The 20,436-nt window shown below is 30.4% G+C and overlaps 1 protein-coding gene across 1 annotated transcript in view; it reads left to right on the top strand.

Annotated features, from left to right (window-relative positions):
* The first annotated feature begins 1,219 nt into the window (after positions 1 to 1,219).
* Positions 1,220 to 20,436, top strand: part of LOC114329261 (uncharacterized) — a 261,832-nt gene continuing 242,615 nt past the window's right edge. The window contains exon 1 of the mRNA XM_028278300.2: positions 1,220 to 1,491. Within this exon, the coding sequence (XP_028134101.2) occupies positions 1,368 to 1,491 (124 nt within the window). The 5' untranslated portion in view covers positions 1,220 to 1,367. The remainder of the gene's footprint in view (positions 1,492 to 20,436) is intronic.

Raw genomic sequence — 20,436 nt, 5'->3', positions numbered from 1 at the left:
CTGTATCCTTAAATGCCTCGACAACCTGGGATATTTTAAACATATTGCCTTCCAATAAAGTATTTAATCCATTTCACAATTGGTGTTAGAACAACTGCTACTTTTAGCAGCTTTATCCAAAATATTTCATCATCCAGACAGTTCTGTTTAAAATTCCGTGAAAATTTTAAATTTTCTCCCTCTATGACCATAAGTATCGGTAAAGGACTTTCAGACGCAATAATGATATTTATACAATTAAGGATTGAACCCCATCTAGTTTTTACAAGAAGTTTTAATGATCTAAGTTTATTGTAGTTATGAATTTTTTCTTTTTATTAATTAATTTTCTTTAGAAATATTCCCATGTATATTATACCTATACTACAATCACAATAAAAATTCACTGGAAATAAACAAACAAAGACACATTAAATGTTCGAGGAGAATTCATGATTTACAATATTTATGTACATCGTAAATCCCAAATCATGATTTGCAAAGTTTATACATTTTAAATCATGATTCGGAAGTACTCCTTTTAACATTCAACGTGTCTTAGGTTGTTTATTTCTAGTGCATCTTTATTGTGGTTTTAGTATAATTTAGGCATTTTTAGTACAAAAATAATGAAGGTAATGATCAAAACAATGTTCCACTTGGCAGTGGTATAGGTTCGCCGGCCATGTGAATTAAATAGCACTACTTCCATGTAAATTCAAATTATGTCACTGACTCTTATGTCCAAAGGGCTCTTGAAAATATTCTCAAAAGTTCTCGGAAATATGGAAAGTTCTTGGAAACATTCTTGAAAATTCTTGGGAAATATTCTCGAGAATTTTCCATTGAAAGTTTCCGGGAATATTCGCGGTCAGGAGAATATTTCCATTTTTTATAGGCGAATATTTTCGGAAACTTTCCAATGTTCGCGAATATTCGCTTGGAAATATTCTCGACTCACATAACTACATATATATTTTCTCATTCCGTACATTACTATATTTTTACTATAAAATAGAAAACGCCGTGTCTATTTAAAAATATCATAGTAATACTCTAAACACCACTATTACTTTAAAATACATACACTGCGTTACTTTCGTTTTTAGTGTAGGTATTATTAAATTTTAAGACACACCTTCTGGTCCTTCGAAGCGGGTTTCAAAAGGTGTATTAGATTACCTACAAACCTTATTCTCAATACCATTAAAAATTACAAAAAGCCCTTGTTTTCAGAACCTTCACCCTTATACGACAATAACCATTACCACGAAGAATGTTTGCGGTGCAACAGTTGCGGTCTCAATTTGACCGGACCCAATCAGAAGCGAGCGCGCCGCTTCAAGAACCAAATCCTGTGTGACCTGCACTTCGCCGACGTAGCTCTCATGGAGTGCTCGGATTTCATGCAACAACTTCGTTCCTTTAAGCCACAATCGCTAGGGTGCGCTGTAGCTAGGAGAAAATCCTCTACCACGCTTATTTTTCCGCTTCCTCCGCAAGCTTGCTCTGGTAAGTGTTAAGTTGCTTCTTAGACTTTAAAATAATTGCAGGTTGTTACTTCCAGTGGCGGTTCCTTCATAAGTGCAGATGTGCACGTGCACTCCCATAATTATTTTGATACAAACATTTATATGTAAAATTTATCATTCTATAAATAATATTTTTATCTATACAGTAATTGAAATTAGAAATCACAGATCCAAGCAGTTTATAATAGTCCAGAAAGCCACTGCGCATCCGCTAGGAAAAATATTCTGATTCAGATTTATTGCACAATCTTACTCAAAAAGGACTCCTTTTAACAAATTTGCATGTTGCCAGGACCAAAAGGTGGTCAAAAATTTTTTAAACGTTTTTTTTTGTTTTTCTCCTAAAATTATTTTTTTTGCATGGAAAAAGTTTTTTAGGTTTCTTGGATCATTATAAATATAAAAGGTCTTTAGTGACTTTTCTCTAAAAATGATAGTTTTTGACATATTTATAAGCGATTAAAAATTGAAAAATTGCGAAATCGGCCATTTTTAACCCTCAAAAAATAAGTGAAAAACTGAAAATTTGAATGTTGCCAAGGTAGGTTCTTTAAACATCGATTGATGAAATCACGAAGAGTTTTTTGCAATACAATATTCAAAACTCCTTTGTTTCTTATTTGCTAATCAAGCGTGCGCGACATTATTTTCCACCAACAATATGGTGCAAATGAAAGGAATAAATTCGTTATTTCGTAAACCGGCGACTTTAAGGAAAAATCCCGAAACAGGTCGATTTTTATTTTTAAGTTATGATATTGTGGCATATATGGTATAGATGGTAAAGACAACAAAAAACTGGATACAAAAAGCACAAGATAGAACACTTTGGAGACAAACAGGGGAGGCCTATGTCCAGCAGTGGATTGAGAGAGGCTGATGATGATGATGATGATGATGATGATGGTATGCTAGTGACGTCATCCGTCCGGGCGTGAGGACGTATTCGATGATTTTTTTAAATGAGAATAGGGGTCGTGCGGTAGCTCGTTTGAAAGGTTCTTCAATTTTCTATTCAGTAATGTAATCATTTACATAATTATTTATACAGGGTGTCCGTCTACTTCTGTTTTGTCAAATAATTTAATTTATTAAAAATTTTTTTGGACATCCTGTATAAATAATTATGTAAATGTTTATATAACTGAATAGATAATTGAAGAACCTTTCAAATGAGCTAGCACACGAGCCCTATTCTCATTTAAAAAAATCATCGATTACGTCATCACGTCCAGATGGATGACGTCACTAGTATACCATATATGCCACAATATCATAACTTAAAAATAAAAATCGACCTGTTTCGGGACTTTCCCTAAAGTCGCCGGTTTACGAAATAACGAATTTATTCCTTTCATTTGCACCATACTGTTGGTGGAAAATAGTGTCGCGCACGCTTGATTAGAAAATAAAAAACAAAGGAGTTTTGAATATTGTATTGCAAAAAACTCTTAGGAATTTCATCAATCGATATTTAAAGAATATATACCTTTCTTGGCAATATTCAAATTTTCAGTTTTTCACATAGTTTTTGAGGGTTAAAAATGGCCGATTTCGCAATTTTTAAATTTTTAATCGCTTATATGTCAAATACTATCATTTTTAGAGAAAAGTTACTAAAGACGTTTTCTGTTTGGAATGATCAAAAAAACCGAAAATAATTTGAGGAAAAAAATAAAAACAAAACGTTTAAAAAATTTTTGACCACCTTTTGGTCCTGGCAACATGCAAATTTGTTAAAAGAAGTCCTTTTTGAGTAAGATTGTGCAAAAAATCCGAATCAGAATATTTTTGCTAGCGGATGCGCAGTGGCTTTCTGGACTATAAGTGACAGGAACTATTTAATTAATATTTTCAGAGTTAATGATTATTAACTTCACAGGTAACAATTAGCGTCTCTTTGCAAAGACAATGACGTCGACTTTGCAAAGTAACAAGACACTTACTCAACACACACACTACACATTACTCCCCTGACTTGGCGATAAGTTATACAATTACGTGGCTAAAGGTTCTAGTTCTAAACCAAAACCAGAATCAGAGAAAAAAAAAAAAACTTCACAGGTTCGAGACACAAGACACAATCTCCCGTGCACTGCTCATCTAGCAATGAATTCTCGGATCGCCCACGTTTTCTCAACTGTCATCAATACGACTAACTTCACGCGTAACTTCGATACGAGAATTATAAAAAAAATATGCATTGAAATCCAGATCCCGTAATTTTTTGAGCGTTTTAAAATGAGTACAAAGACATACATATTTTATTATAAAAAAATATAAACTAAAAAGGAAAGAATCCCTCTTAATATAAAAAGGAAAGAATCCGTCTCATTGGCTGTATACCATAATAAAAATTACTAAAGAAATAAAAATCTTCCTTTGCAGATGGTATGTAATTTATTTAATTTTTTTTTTCTAAAAAAGATCCAAGTTGGACTTAAAGTGGGTACATCAAACTTTACTTCTTTAGTAATATACATATTTCTTTTTTTGTAATTACAGCTTCAATTTACCGTACAATTCTCGCTGACTCTGCCGATAAGGTAGAGTCGTGTTAAGAAAACCTGGCGTGCCCGAATAGGGAACTTGCACATTTTTTTTTATTACATAATAATGTTCAGTTTTGTATAAAAATGAGATTTCCAAAATTTCCCGCTTCAAAAACTCATAATAACTTAGAAATACAAATTTAAAGTCTTCTTTATTTTAAAGTAGTTCAGACGGCCCGTGACGTCACATAGTTTTACATTAGTTTTTTATATGGTTATATCAGTGATGTGGGAGGGTTATATGTAAGTATATTCTTCTTCTTCTTCTTTAGTTTATTGGCCTCCACCTACTTGGGTATTTGGCCACAGCATCGTCGCGAAATATGGGAAAATTATTATATTGTAATGACATTTTTTGATCACTATACTTAATAGGAAGTGTGTACCTACTAAGTTTTATCGTTAAATACTTATGAGAATAATAATCAGAATAAAATCACACTCTAAAATTAGTAGGTATAATGAGAGTATAATATATAAATATAATATATGTACTTACTTATCTGCTTTAACTCCCCGAACTTCTCCGACGGAAAAATTTTCACTCTTTTGAAAATATGTAGCCACCATACACATAATCAACTATAGGTAAGTTATCAGACTGCCCTTTACAAAAACCCTCTTCGGTCATTTTAAAAAATATATCTTAAAAACACTCAAATATATCAGAAATAGAAATTATCAAATATATTTATAAAACTTAGTGTCAGTGTCAAAACGAATGCCAAACCTATGAGGGAACTTACACATTTTTTTATTACGTAATATTATTCAGTTTCCTTTAAAAATAATATTTCCAAACTTTCACGCGGTAAAACCTCATAATAACTTAGAAGATAATTTAAAATCTATATATTTTTTTCTGTTTTCTGGCCTTGGTTTAGAAGAACCCTTAGCCAATGTAAAATAGTTCAAACGATCAAAAACGCTTGTGACGTTACATAACTGTATTTTCTACTGACGTTTATAATGTCTAATTTAAAATTATATACAATTTTGTTTACTTTGTTGGTGCAGAATATACATGCACAACTATATGACGTCACTATGCGTTTTTGACCACCTGTTTTAATTTGAATTTTTAATCGTCTTTAGGGGCCAAACGAAAGACAAACAAAACTTTTTATCTTTGATACATGTTTTAAATTATGTTCTGTTGTGATTTATAACATTTTTTTCGAATTTAAAAATTTATGCAAGTTCCCTATTCTACTTCAACGGGATCGCCTAAGTTTTCTCAACTGTCATCAATACAACTAACTTCACGCGTAACTTTGATATATGAGAATTATAACAAAAATAAGCACTGAAATCCAGATCCCGTAATTTTTTGAGCGTTTTAAAATGAGTACAAAGACATACATATTTTATTATAAAAAAATATAAACTAAAAAGGAAAGAATCCCTCTTAATATAAAAAGGAAAGAATCCGTATCATTGGCTGTATACCATAATAAAAATTACTAAAGAAATAAAAATCTTCCTTTGCAGATGGTATGTAATTTATTTAATTTTTTTTCTAAAAAAGATCCAAGTTGGACTTAAAGTGGGTACATCAAACTTTACTTCTTTAGTAATATACATATTTCTTTTTTTGTAATTACAGCTTCAATTTACCGTACAATTCTCGCTGACTCTGCCGATAAGGTAGAGTCGTGTTAAGAAAACCTGGCGTGCCCGAATAGGGAACTTGCACATTTTTTTTTATTACATAATAATGTTCAGTTTTGTATAAAAATGAGATTTCCAAAATTTCCCGCTTCAAAAACTCATAATAACTTAGAAATACAAATTTAAAGTCTTCTTTATTTTAAAGTAGTTCAGACGGCCCGTGACGTCACATAGTTTTACATTAGTTTTTTATATGGTTATATCAGTGATGTGGGAGGGTTATATGTAAGTATATTCTTCTTCTTCTTCTTTAGTTTATTGGCCTCCACCTACTTGGGTATTTGGCCACAGCATCGTCGCGAAATATGGGAAAATTATTATATTGTAATGACATTTTTTGATCACTATACTTAATAGGAAGTGTGTACCTACTAAGTTTTATCGTTAAATACTTATGAGAATAATAATCAGAATAAAATCACACTCTAAAATTAGTAGGTATAATGAGAGTATAATATATAAATATAATATATGTACTTACTTATCTGCTTTAACTCCCCGAACTTCTCCGACGGAAAAATTTTCACTCTTTTGAAAATATGTAGCCACCATACACATAATCAACTATAGGTAAGTTATCAGACTGCCCTTTACAAAAACCCTCTTCGGTCATTTTAAAAAATATATCTTAAAAACACTCAAATATATCAGAAATAGAAATTATCAAATATATTTATAAAACTTAGTGTCAGTGTCAAAACGAATGCCAAACCTATGAGGGAACTTACACATTTTTTTATTACGTAATATTATTCAGTTTCCTTTAAAAATAATATTTCCAAACTTTCACGCGGTAAAACCTCATAATAACTTAGAAGATAATTTAAAATCTATATATTTTTTTCTGTTTTCTGGCCTTGGTTTAGAAGAACCCTTAGCCAATGTAAAATAGTTCAAACGATCAAAAACGCTTGTGACGTTACATAACTGTATTTTCTACTGACGTTTATAATGTCTAATTTAAAATTATATACAATTTTGTTTACTTTGTTGGTGCAGAATATACATGCACAACTATATGACGTCACTATGCGTTTTTGACCACCTGTTTTAATTTGAATTTTTAATCGTCTTTAGGGGCCAAACGAAAGACAAACAAAACTTTTTATCTTTGATACATGTTTTAAATTATGTTCTGTTGTGATTTATAACATTTTTTTCGAATTTAAAAATTTATGCAAGTTCCCTATTCTACTTCAACGGGATCGCCTAAGTTTTCTCAACTGTCATCAATACAACTAACTTCACGCGTAACTTTGATATATGAGAATTATAACAAAAATAAGCACTGAAATCCAGATCCCGTAATTTTTTAAACGTTATAAAGTGAGTACAAAGACATACATATTTTATTATAAAAAAATATAAACTAAAAAGGAAAGAATCCCTCTTAATATAAAAAGGAAAGAATCCGTCTCATTGGCTGTATACCATAATAAAAATTACTAAAGAAATAAAAATCTTCCTTTGCAGATGGTATGTAATTTATTTAATTTTTTTTCTAAAAAAGGTCCAAGTTGGACTTAAAGTGGGTACATCAAACTTTACTTCTTTAGTAATATACATATTTCTTTTTTTGTAATTACAGCTTCAATTTACCGTACAATTCTCGCTGACTCTGCCGATAAGGTAGAGTCGTGTTAAGAAAACCTGGCGTGCCCGAATGGGGAACTTGCACATTTTTTTTTATTACATAATAATGTTCAGTTTTGTATAAAAATGAGATTTCCAAAATTTCCCGCTTCAAAAACTCATAATAACTTAGAAATACAAATTTAAAGTCTTCTTTATTTTAAAGTAGTTCAGACGGCCCGTGACGTCACATAGTTTTACATTAGTTTTTTATATGGTTATATCAGTGATGTGGGAGGGTTATATTATGTAAGTATATTCTTCTTCTTCTTCTTTAGTTTATTGGCCTCCACCTACTTGGGTATTTGGCCACAGCATCGTCGCGAAATATGGGAAAATTATTATATTGTAATGACATTTTTTGATCACTATACTTAATAGGAAGTGTGTACCTACTAAGTTTTATCGTTAAATACTTATGAGAATAATAATCAGAATAAAATCACACTCTAAAATTAGTAGGTATAATGAGAGTATAATATATAAATATAATATATGTACTTACTTATCTGCTTTAACTCCCCGAACTTCTCCGACGGAAAAATTTTCACTCTTTTGAAAATATGTAGCCACCATACACATAATCAACTATAGGTAAGTTATCAGACTGCCCTTTACAAAAACCCTCTTCGGTCATTTTAAAAAATATATCTTAAAAACACTCAAATATATCAGAAATAGAAATTATCAAATATATTTATAAAACTTAGTGTCAGTGTCAAAACGAATGCCAAACCTATGAGGGAACTTACACATTTTTTTATTACGTAATATTATTCAGTTTCCTTTAAAAATAATATTTCCAAACTTTCACGCGGTAAAACCTCATAATAACTTAGAAGATAATTTAAAATCTATATATTTTTTTCTGTTTTCTGGCCTTGGTTTAGAAGAACCCTTAGCCAATGTAAAATAGTTCAAACGATCAAAAACGCTTGTGACGTTACATAACTGTATTTTCTACTGACGTTTATAATGTCTAATTTAAAATTATATACAATTTTGTTTACTTTGTTGGTGCAGAATATACATGCACAACTATATGACGTCACTATGCGTTTTTGACCACCTGTTTTAATTTGAATTTTTAATCGTCTTTAGGGGCCAAACGAAAGACAAACAAAACTTTTTATCTTTGATACATGTTTTAAATTATGTTCTGTTGTGATTTATAACATTTTTTTCGAATTTAAAAATTTATGCAAGTTCCCTATTCTACTTCAACGGGATCGCCTAAGTTTTCTCAACTGTCATCAATACAACTAACTTCACGCGTAACTTTGATATATGAGAATTATAACAAAAATAAGCACTGAAATCCAGATCCCGTAATTTTTTGAGCGTTTTAAAATGAGTACAAAGACATACATATTTTATTATAAAAAAATATAAACTAAAAAGGAAAGAATCCCTCTTAATATAAAAAGGAAAGAATCCGTATCATTGGCTGTATACCATAATAAAAATTACTAAAGAAATAAAAATCTTCCTTTGCAGATGGTATGTAATTTATTTAATTTTTTTTCTAAAAAAGGTCCAAGTTGGACTTAAAGTGGTTACATCAAATTTTACTTCTTTAGTAACATACATATTTCTTTTTTTGTAATTACAGCTTCAATTTACCGTACAATTCTCGCTGACTCTGCCGATAAGGTAGAGTCGTGTTAAGAAAACCTGGCGTGCCCGAATGGGGAACTTGCACATTTTTTTTTATTACATAATAATGTTCAGTTTTGTATAAAAATGAGATTTCCAAAATTTCCCGCTTCAAAAACTCATAATAACTTAGAAATACAAATTTAAAGTCTTCTTTATTTTAAAGTAGTTCAGACGGCCCGTGACGTCACATAGTTTTACATTAGTTTTTTATATGGTTATATCAGTGATGTGGGAGGGTTATATTATGTAAGTATATTCTTCTTCTTCTTCTTTAGTTTATTGGCCTCCACCTACTTGGGTATTTGGCCACAGCATCGTCGCGAAATATGGGAAAATTATTATATTGTAATGACATTTTTTGATCACTATACTTAATAGGAAGTGTGTACCTACTAAGTTTTATCGTTAAATACTTATGAGAATAATAATCAGAATAAAATCACACTCTAAAATTAGTAGGTATAATGAGAGTATAATATATATAATATATGTACTTACTTATCTGCTTTAACTCCCCGAACTTCTCCGACGGAAAAATTTTCACTCTTTTGAAAATATGTAGCCACCATACACATAATCAACTATAGGTAAGTTATCAGACTGCCCTTTACAAAAACCCTCTTCGGTCATTTTAAAAAATATATCTTAAAAACACTCAAATATATCAGAAATAGAAATTATCAAATATATTTATAAAACTTAGTGTCAGTGTCAAAACGAATGCCAAACCTATGAGGGAACTTAAATACACATTTTTTTATTACGTAATATTATTCAGTTTCCTTTAAAAATAATATTTCCAAACTTTCACGCGGTAAAACCTCATAATAACTTAGAAGATAATTTAAAATCTGTATATTTTTTTCTGTTTTCTGGCCTTGGTTTAGAAGAACCCTTAGCCAATGTAAAATAGTTCAAACGATCAAAAACGCTTGTGACGTTACATAACTGTATTTTCTACTGACGTTTATAATGTCTAATTTAAAATTATATACAATTTTGTTTACTTTGTTGGTGCAGAATATACATGCACAACTATATGACGTCACTATGCGTTTTTGACCACCTGTTTTAATTTGAATTTTTAATCGTCTTTAGGGGCCAAACGAAAGACAAACAAAACTTTTTATCTTTGATACATGTTTTAAATTATGTTCTGTTGTGATTTATAACATTTTTTTCGAATTTAAAAATTTATGCAAGTTCCCTATTCTACTTCAACGGGATCGCCTAAGTTTTCTCAACTGTCATCAATACAACTAACTTCACGCGTAACTTTGATATATGAGAATTATAACAAAAATAAGCACTGAAATCCAGATCCCGTAATTTTTTAAACGTTATAAAGTGAGTACAAAGACATACATATTTTATTATAAAAAAATATAAACTAAAAAGGAAAGAATCCCTCTTAATATAAAAAGGAAAGAATCCGTCTCATTGGCTGTATACCATAATAAAAATTACTAAAGAAATAAAAATCTTCCTTTGCAGATGGTATGTAATTTATTTAATTTTTTTTCTAAAAAAGATCCAAGTTGGACTTAAAGTGGTTACATCAAATTTTACTTCTTTAGTAACATACATATCTCTTTTTTGTAATTAGAGCTTCAGTTTACCGTACACTTCTCGCAGACTCTGCCGATGAGGTAGAGTCGTGTTGAGAAAACCTGGCGTGCCCGAATTCTCATGCTTAACTACCTCCCACTGCACTTCCTACTTCACCGGGATCGCCCACGTTTTCTTAACCCTCCGTTACTCGCACACGGTGTGGGAGACCGGGCCTGTAAATAAATTCCTGTAACTCTGCTTGTAGTGGGGATTTTGAATGGCTACTTCGTATACTTCTTCAGTGGTCAATCAACTGTGGGTAAAGTCAGTTCGCAGTGTAAAAAATAGTACTGTCCTTTTGTTATTACGCAACACGGTCCCGTACACCGTGTGCGAGTATTTGTGCACCAATTTTTGTGTTTGGATCACACATCGATATTTTTAATTAGTAAGGTAATTTAAGATCTTTTCCTTATTTTCAATGTTTATAGATTAGTTTATTTATATTTATATATATAAATATAAATATATAACTTACCCAGAACCATCAGAATGAGGTTTAGGGAGATATGTGGTTTACCAACAGAACAAGTACCAGTCGTAACACCAGAAACTTCAGATCGCTGTGCTGTTTGTGATTGGAAGAAAAATAGAAAAACAAAGTTTTACTGCCAAATATGCCCAAAATATCTGTGTTTGGAACACCATTGTTCCAATGAATGTGACACCATTGTGTATTTCATGTTTTAAAAACGTTAATTAATTTTTATAACTTTTTTTGTTACTACAATTACTCTTTATTTTTAATTTTTTGTGTATTGAATTTAGATCTAAAGTTCTTAGTAAACAAATTTAACCATATTCAATTTTTTTTTCACTTCCAAAGTTTATGTATATACATATAAATGGATAACAATGAAAATTATTAAATTTTTGATTAAAGTAATATAATGTGAACACAAACGCATATCTACAAAATTATATGATCATATATTCATTAAATAATTTATTCGTACACAATTTTGCAAAAAAAAATAATTTTAAAACACTGCTGACCCATATTTTTGGACCCGGTCTCCTGCACCGTGCGCGAGTATCCGATCACAAAAAGTTGGCGCGAGTAACGAAAGGTTAACAACTGTCATCAATACCACTAACTTCACGCGTAACTTTGATATATGAGAATTATAAAAAAAATATGCATTGAAATCCAGATCCCGTAATTTTTTGAGCGTTATAAAGTGAGTACAAAGACATACATATTTCTTTTTTTGTAATTACAGCTTCAATTTACCGTACACTTCTCGTATACTCTGCCGATAAGGTAGCGTCGTGTTGAGAAAACTTGGCGTGCTCCTTCACCGTGACAGCGCATCAGTTTAGGTGGATTGATGTGCACAAATTTGATGTGGTCCTATGGTGATTTTAACTTGTACGGAACATATACAATTAAATTTTGTTGTTGCTTATAAAATTCATAGTCCTGTCGCCAGGGGGGGTACAACTGCCTTCTTAATTCAGATGGACTTACCCAAGTTTTTTTTATGTATTTTGGCCCGTAGAACACGAACTTTTTGGGTAACAGTTGATCCGAATGTCGATAAGATTGTTATAAACAAAGAAGTTGAGGAATTACATAACAGCGATTTCTCGCAAAACAAAACAATTTATTGTATTTTTTGGGTCATTCTAACCAAAAAATGTTGCTACAAGTTTTTTCGTATTATGCATAGTTTTCGAGATAAACGCGGTTGAACTTTAAAAGAATCGAAAAATTGCAATTTTTGAACCCGAATAACCTTTGTATAAAAAATAAAATAGCAATTCTGCTTACCGCCTTTAAAAGTTTAAGTAAAATTTTATCTGTTTTGAATATTTGAATTGCTAAAAATTTATTTTTTGATTGTTAAAAAAGCTATAAACACATAGTGTTTCCCGTGCCTAATACATGCGTTTTAATGCATGCTACGTAGAAATAGCCCCGCTTGCACTTTTACGTCCTCTACCTACTTAGTCCTGTCGCCAGGGGGGGGTACAACGGCCTTCTTAATTCAGATGGACTTACCCAAGTTTTTTTTATGTGTTTTGGCCCGTAGAACACGAATTTTTTGGGTAACAGTTGATCCGGATGTCGATAAGATTGTTATAAACAAAGAAGTTGAGGAATTACATAACAGCGATTTCTCGCAAAACAAAACAATTTTTTGTATTTTTTGGGTCATTCTAACCAAAAAATGTTCCTACAAGGTTTTTCGTAGGATGCATAGTTTTCGAGATAAACGCGGTTGAACTTTCAAAAAATCGAAAAATTTCAATTTTTGAACCCGAATAACCTTTGAATAAAAAATAAAATAGCAATTCTGCTTACCGCCTTTAAAAGTTTAAGTAAAATTTTATCTGTTTTGAATATTTGCATTGCTAAAAATTTATTTTTTGATTGTTAAAAAAAGCTATAACACATAGTGTTTCCCGTGCCTAATACATGCGTTTTAATGCATGCTACGTAGAAATAGCCCCGCTTGCACTTTTACCTCCTCTACCTACTCATTCGATTTTAAATGGGAAATCATTGAAAACATCACTCAAGCACTAGGTGTTTACAGCTTTGTTTTAACAATAAAATAATTAATTTTTAGCAATACAAATAATTAAAACCGATATAATTTGACCTGAACTTTCAAATGCGGTAAGAAGAATTGCTATTTTATTTTTTAATCAAAAGTTATTCGGGTTCAAAAATTGCAATTTTTCGATTTTTTGAAAGTTCAACCGCGTTTATCTCGAAAACTATGCATCCTACGAAAAAATTTGTAGGAACATTTTTTGGTTAGAATGGCCCAAAAAATACAAAAAAATGTTTTCTTTTGCAAGAAATCGCTGTTATGTGATTCCTCAACTTCTTGGTTTATAACAATTTTATCGACATCCGGATCAACTGTTACCCAAAAAATTCGTGTTCTACAGGTCAAAATACATAAAAAAAAACTTGGGTAAGTCCATCTGAATATAGGAGGCCGTTGTACCCCCCCTGGCGACAGGACTATCAAAATAATATTAGCAATAGAGGGATTTGTGAATGTTCGTCCATATTCAAAATCAATTAAATTTTCTTCACTATTTTTAGGAGAATAATTAAAAATTAAAATTGTTGTCAGTCCTTAACCAAATTTGTTAATTACGAATGTAACTGACTGCTCCTTTGGGGGTGCTATTGGGAACACACCCGGAAAACAATGTTTTCCACATTTATTATACGTATTTGGAGATGAGGAATTAGAATGGACAAAATATGGCATTAAAGATATGAAACATACGATGTTAAAGACCTTTTCGGGTAATCCACTTACTTAAATTTTTGACTGAAAATAATTTATAAGAAGATTGTTCTGAAATAATTTAAATTCTTTAAGTATTTGTTACGATGCTAATGACAATCGCAGCGCTAGAACGATATTTCTTTAGATTAAAACGTATCAAAACTTTTTTAGAAGTACTATCGACCAGGATCGACTAACTGCACTCGGAATGACAATGTTGTTAATTGAAAAAAAAATGATTTAAGAAATTCGAATGTATATTGGATTGGTTATTGAAGAATTTATCTTAGAAAAAAAAGCAGGCGACTTGACTTAAAATACAAAACTTTCCTGTAACATTTAAAACCTAAATTATAATTTTAAGTTAATAAAATACATTATTAATTGTAATTTCTTAATAAGGTCCTTTAATTTTTACAATTTGATGACACTCAAAAAATTTTGGTAATCAAAAAAATCAATGGTATACATGCGCGATGTTTGAACATTACATAACAACATTACAATCGGATCAAATAATAGTATGATCAATGAGCAATGAACTTTTTTTTAGCCTAAATTACTACCTATTACATACCTTAACCCTTAAGCGCCCAAGGGTGGGTAAAAAATGTCCACCTGATGCGTATTCCCTTGTAACATATTTATTACGTGTTTAAAATTTTTTAGAAAATTATTTATTGTTAAAAAGACAGCCCTTTATCGAATGTTAATTTGGTTCTACCGATATTTTTGAAAATAAACGTAGCATCTTGAGTTAAATATGGGTGGGCATAAAAAGTACACCCTTGGTAAAGCTAGTTCCTAAAGGTTTCTATATAATTTTTCGTTGGTAGGAAGATAATCCATATAATTATCGACGTATAATTACATAATCTACATAATTATCCGCCAATGAGGAGGCTGAAAGGAAGAATGTGGAGAAAATCGACAAATCTGAATTACTGACTTTTACTGGTATGTTAATTTTGACGTAGATTGTAATTTTGTTGTAAGGCTTGTAAATTGTTTATATTAATATTATAGAAGATGCTGTGTTTATTAAGTATAAGATTCTTAAGTTTAATCCATTTCCAACAACTCTCAATAAATATATTAGCTATTTTCGAGGTGGACATTTTTTCCCACACTTGGGTATACATGGAACCTAAAAAAGGTTGGGCGTTTAAGGGTTAAGGTTAAGGACAAACTCACTGGTACCATTTAAATTCTGTTAATTTATTGCATAAATATTTACCTGTACCATGACATGTACTATGTTCTGCTTTTCACTTAACTAACTTGAAGGGTTTCTTCCTCTTGAGTCTTCTAGCCAGATTCTTGTTGAAGAGGAGCTGCATGGCCTCAACGTAGACGTGTTGAAGAAGGATTTGTTCGTGACAATGCTCCTTAGCTCTTTGTTTTGGAATCGCTGGACGATGTGTAAATTGCTCGTACTAGCAAAACCTTACAGCCGGATACCATATGTCCATATATGCTTTAGGATCTGTTTATATAAAGTATTTAGTTGTAGATTGACAGAGTGAATTGTCCTTCCAATATCAAATGAATTTTGTTATACGTTTTAACATGGGCCCTCCAGCGAATTCAACTAATAGATTTGAAAGGCTCTGGTTTGGAATTGTTTGGATGGATAAAACAACTCGGTTTTAAGCAAAATATCGTGGTTGTTTCGAAATCTCTTAATAATAAATATGTGTTTCGCAGCACAAATTCTTTCATTTTTTTTAAAAGAGACTTCAGTTTTTATATCCTAAACACTATATACTAAAGTCACAACAAAGATGCACTAGAAATAGACAATCCAAGACACGTTGAATGTTACGAGAAGCACTCCCGAATCATGATTTACATATAGTATAATAGTATAAACTTTGTAAATCATGATTCGGAATTTAAAATATACAGGGTGAGTAGTGAGGAACGCGCCAAACTTTAAGACTGTATAACATACGTAAAAATAATCAAAAATAACTCATATCTTGTGATTCGATTTTCATTTATTTCCGAGATACGGGATGTTAAAACTTTTATTACAAACTGACGATTTATTTATTACTCTAAAACCGGTTGAGAAGTGCAAATAAAACTTGGTGGGTTTTAAGACATAGTTATTGCGCATGTTTTGACATAAAACTAAGAATTTTATATTCACCATTAGCGCGCGTGCGGGTAATAGACAGAAATTTTTTAAAGATAAAAATGATACGCCACTGAAATATTCCGAATTAAAAATATTTCTTGAATTCCTCGGTCAATTTGTGACAAATAATCTATCTTCCCTTTTTTTCATGGGACGCTTAGTTTTCATGCAAAAAATAAAACATCTTAACGCTTACAAAGTTTTTGACGAAGTTTCTACAGGGTGCGCCAAACTTCTGGTCTTCTTTGATTACGGCTAAACTATGAGATATACAAAAAAATGTTTATAACAAGACTAATGTGTATCAAAGAGGTCTATAATTTAAAATTATTTTAAATTATACAGGGTGAGTCAGAACGACGGTATGAACCAAAGTTTTATTTTCTTAAATGGAACACCCTGTATAATAAATCATTTTTGAATATATTATTTAAAAATGTGAAAAATTTGTATAAGGTCTTATAGGCCTAAAGTTAATAATTTTCAAAATATTTACATTTTTATTGAGAAAAATGGTAATATTTATAGGGTTGTGGATTATGTTTCCAAGGAAATAAAAATTTAGGTGATAGCAAAGTTTTTAAAATATAGTGTTATTTTTAAATAATTTAATATTTTTTACTTTTAGCCATAAAATATACAGTGTGATCACTATTTGCAAATAAAAAAATTTCTCATTTTTTTTAAATGGGACACCCTGTATATTAGTTTTGCGTTTGGTAGTAAATATTACAACCTTTCTTTTGGTATAAGGTTGTATGTACCTAGCATGTTTCGTTTTGTAGATATTTTAAAAAAACTATAGATTTCACGTTTTTGCGGATTTTTTATTTAAAAATTTTTTGCAAAAAAATAATTATAACCTGGTTTTAGAAACATACACTAAAATATAAAATATGAAAATAAAAACGTAATTAAAGATTAAAATAAATCGTATGCTAGTACAATTCAATTGAATTTAATAACTTTAAATTATTTTACAAAAAATATTTTACCTTATTAATGAATACATAAATTAGTTACTAAATTAAATAAACAACCAAATTTTAAATCAATCGTAGTAATTCTTCTACCGCAGCAACTTTCCTGTACCAAATTAATTGTTAGTTATATTGTATTTACGAGTAAGATCAGTTAATAACTTTTTAATTTACCTACATCTTGAGAACGTATAAAGTATGCTTTGAAACAAATGAACGTTATGGAAGTATATTAAGAAGTAAATAGTATCTATGTACCTACTCGTGTCACAAAAGCTGGTAATAATTTCTAATGGTTTCGCCCAAAACAAATGTCATATCCAAACATTTTTCGGTTAAAAAATTAAAATTTAAAATATAAAAAATTGTTACAAAAATTTCAACTACAAAAGTATTACCAGTTTTTGTGACACCAGTAAATACTATTTATATTAATAAATAATTTGGATGCTACATTTAACATTCATTTGTTTCAAAGCATACTTTATAATAATTTTTATATTCTCAAGATGTATGTAAGTAAATTTAAAAGGTAAATTAAAAGTTTAACTAAATACAATTTAACTAACAATTAATTTGGTACAGGAAAGTTGCTGTAGTAGAAAAATTACTACGGTTGATTTAAAATTTGGTTGTTTATTTAATTTAGTAACTAATTTATGCATTCATTAATATGGTAAAATATTTTTTGTAAAATAATTTAAAGTTATTAAATTCAATTGAGTTGTACTAGCATACGATTTATTTTAATCTTTAATTACGTTTTTATTTTTATATTTTATATTTTAGTGTATGTTTCTAAAACCAGATTATAATTATTTTTTTTTGCAAAAAAATTTTAAATAAAAAATCCGCAAACATGTAAAATCTATAGTTTTTTTAAAATATCTACAAAACGAAACATGCTAGGTACATACAACCTTATACCAAAAGAAAGGTTGTAATATTTACTACAAAACGCAAAACTAATATACAGGGTGTCCCATTTAAAAAAAATGAGAAAATTTTGTATTTGCAAATAGTGATCACACTGTATATTTTATGGCTAAAAGTAAAAAATATTAAATTGTTTAAAACTAACACTATATTTTAAAAACTTTGACATATCACCTAAATTTTTATTTCCTTGGAAACATAATCCACAACCCTATAAATATTACCATTTTTCTCAATAAAAATATAAATACTTCGAAATTTATTAACTTTAGGCCTATAAGACATTATACAAATTTTTCATATTTTTAATTAATATATTCAAAAATAATTTAATATACAGGGTGTTCCATTTAAAAAAATAAAACTTTGGTTCATACCGTCGTTCTGACTCACCCTGTATAATTGAAAATAATTTTAAATTATAGACCTCTTTGATACACATTAGTTTTGTTATAAACATTTTTTTGTATATCTCATAGTTTAGCCGTAATCAAAGAAGACCAGAGGTTTGGAGCACCCTGTATATGAATGCGAAGAGACTTATTTCGAATACTTCGTAAGCGTTAAGGTATTTTATTTTTTGCATGAAAACGAAGCGTCGTATGAACAAACATGAAGATATATGGAATTCAAAAATAATTTTTAATTTGAAATAACTTAGTGGCGTACTATTTTTTTCTTTAAAAAATTTCAGACCCTTATCCGTACGCGCGCCAATGGTAAATATAAAATTCTTAATTGTGTGTCAAAATATGCGCAATAACTATGTCTTAAAACCCACTCAACTTTCATTTCCACACCTCAACCGGCTTTAGAGCAATAGATAAATCGTCAGTTTGTAAGAAAAATTTTAACACCCCGTATCTCGGAAACAGATGAAAATCGAATAACGACATATGAGTTATTTTTGATTATTTTTACGTATATTATACAGCCTTAAAGTTTGGCGCGTTCCTCCCCACTCACCCTGTATATATGTTACAGTTCGAGTTGATTCTCAGTTAGAGTTGACTCCAACTAGTTGGAGTCAACTGAAACGAGCAGTAAAAGTTGATTTTAAAAATTTAAATCAACTTTTACTAGTTGGAGTTGACTCTTCCTGGATCGATTCAGTAAATGTTGATTATACGAGAATCTCAAGTGCATTTTTGATGAGTGTGCGTTTCTTTGTTTTGACCGTTTCAACTACTTATTAGTATAGCCTTTAACGTCGCCCCCGTTAGGTAAATTATTCTGATTCGATATTTTGCACAAACTTACTCAAAGAAATACATCCGTATAACAATCCTTATAACAAATACACAGAGTGTCACGCGGTACCGCGGTCGAAAAATTGTTTAACCAATTTCAGTAAAGTCAGTCAGTAAAGTGACTCTTTATCGAACGAGTCTGATATTACGAGCAGAGGAACAGACGCGTTCGATAAAGAGTATTGAGGTGGTGCGTACAAAATTGTATCGTCAGTCATAAAAAACATTAACACTTACTTACAACTTTGAGGAAATTTTTTTAATTTTAGACGAAATAAAAAATTCGTATGACAGTAATGACAGATGACTTTTGCATGATGGCCGGTTTTGATGTTTAATCGATATTAGTTATCAATATTGTATACCTACCTAATTACTAAATCTGTAAAGTTTTGATATATTTTGTATGAATATAATTGCGAAACACTACAGAATTTTACTTTTTGACAAATGTTATTAATAATAAGATAAATTTTGTACAATATTTTTAACAATTAAAGTAAATAAATTTTAATTTCACTCAAATAAATAATCGATTGCTGCCATTGACCACTTACATTCAATCTCGGTTAATTTGATTAATTATCGCGGCAGGTAAAGTAACATTCTTCTTTCAATACAACAAAGTGTTACTTTACTGCCGAAAATGAGGGCAAATAAGTACAATAATTTTGATGATTTGATGAATGATTTTAGTAAAGTTTGGCGATAAACAATGATTTTAAACAAATTCGCAAAAATACATAATTTTTACACTTCGTACAATTTTTTTTTAAATCCGTTGGGCCCTTTTTCTCTAAAACTGACTGTTGTCGAGTTATTAGCGACGTAAAATTTGAAAAACGCCAAAATAACCTTTTCCAAGATTTAATAACTCGGTTAAAGATAATTATTGTGAAAGTCGAGCGAGCGGCCGTGGAGTAACGGCATAATCGCTGGCCTCATACGCCAGTGCACGTGGGTTCGAGCCCTGCTAAAGACAAACCATTTTCATTTTCAATAGTGACACGAGCCGTCTCACCGTGCCTCGGAGAGCACGTTAAGCAGTCGGTCCCCTGGGCTAGTGTACATCGACACTAGTTACTTGAAACAGGGTTAAAGATGTAATTGGCGCCGGAACTGTCCGAAAGGCAAAAATGCCATACGATATTATATATTATGAAAGTCAGAAACTAAAAAAAATCAAAGAATAAAACTACCTCTATAAGATCCTGAATAAATTTTTGTCATTATT

Source organism: Diabrotica virgifera, chromosome 6 (genome assembly GCF_917563875.1).
Source record: "Diabrotica virgifera virgifera chromosome 6, PGI_DIABVI_V3a".
NCBI lineage: Eukaryota > Metazoa > Arthropoda > Insecta > Coleoptera > Chrysomelidae > Diabrotica > Diabrotica virgifera.
This window is presented reverse-complemented; position numbering and strand designations above follow the sequence as displayed.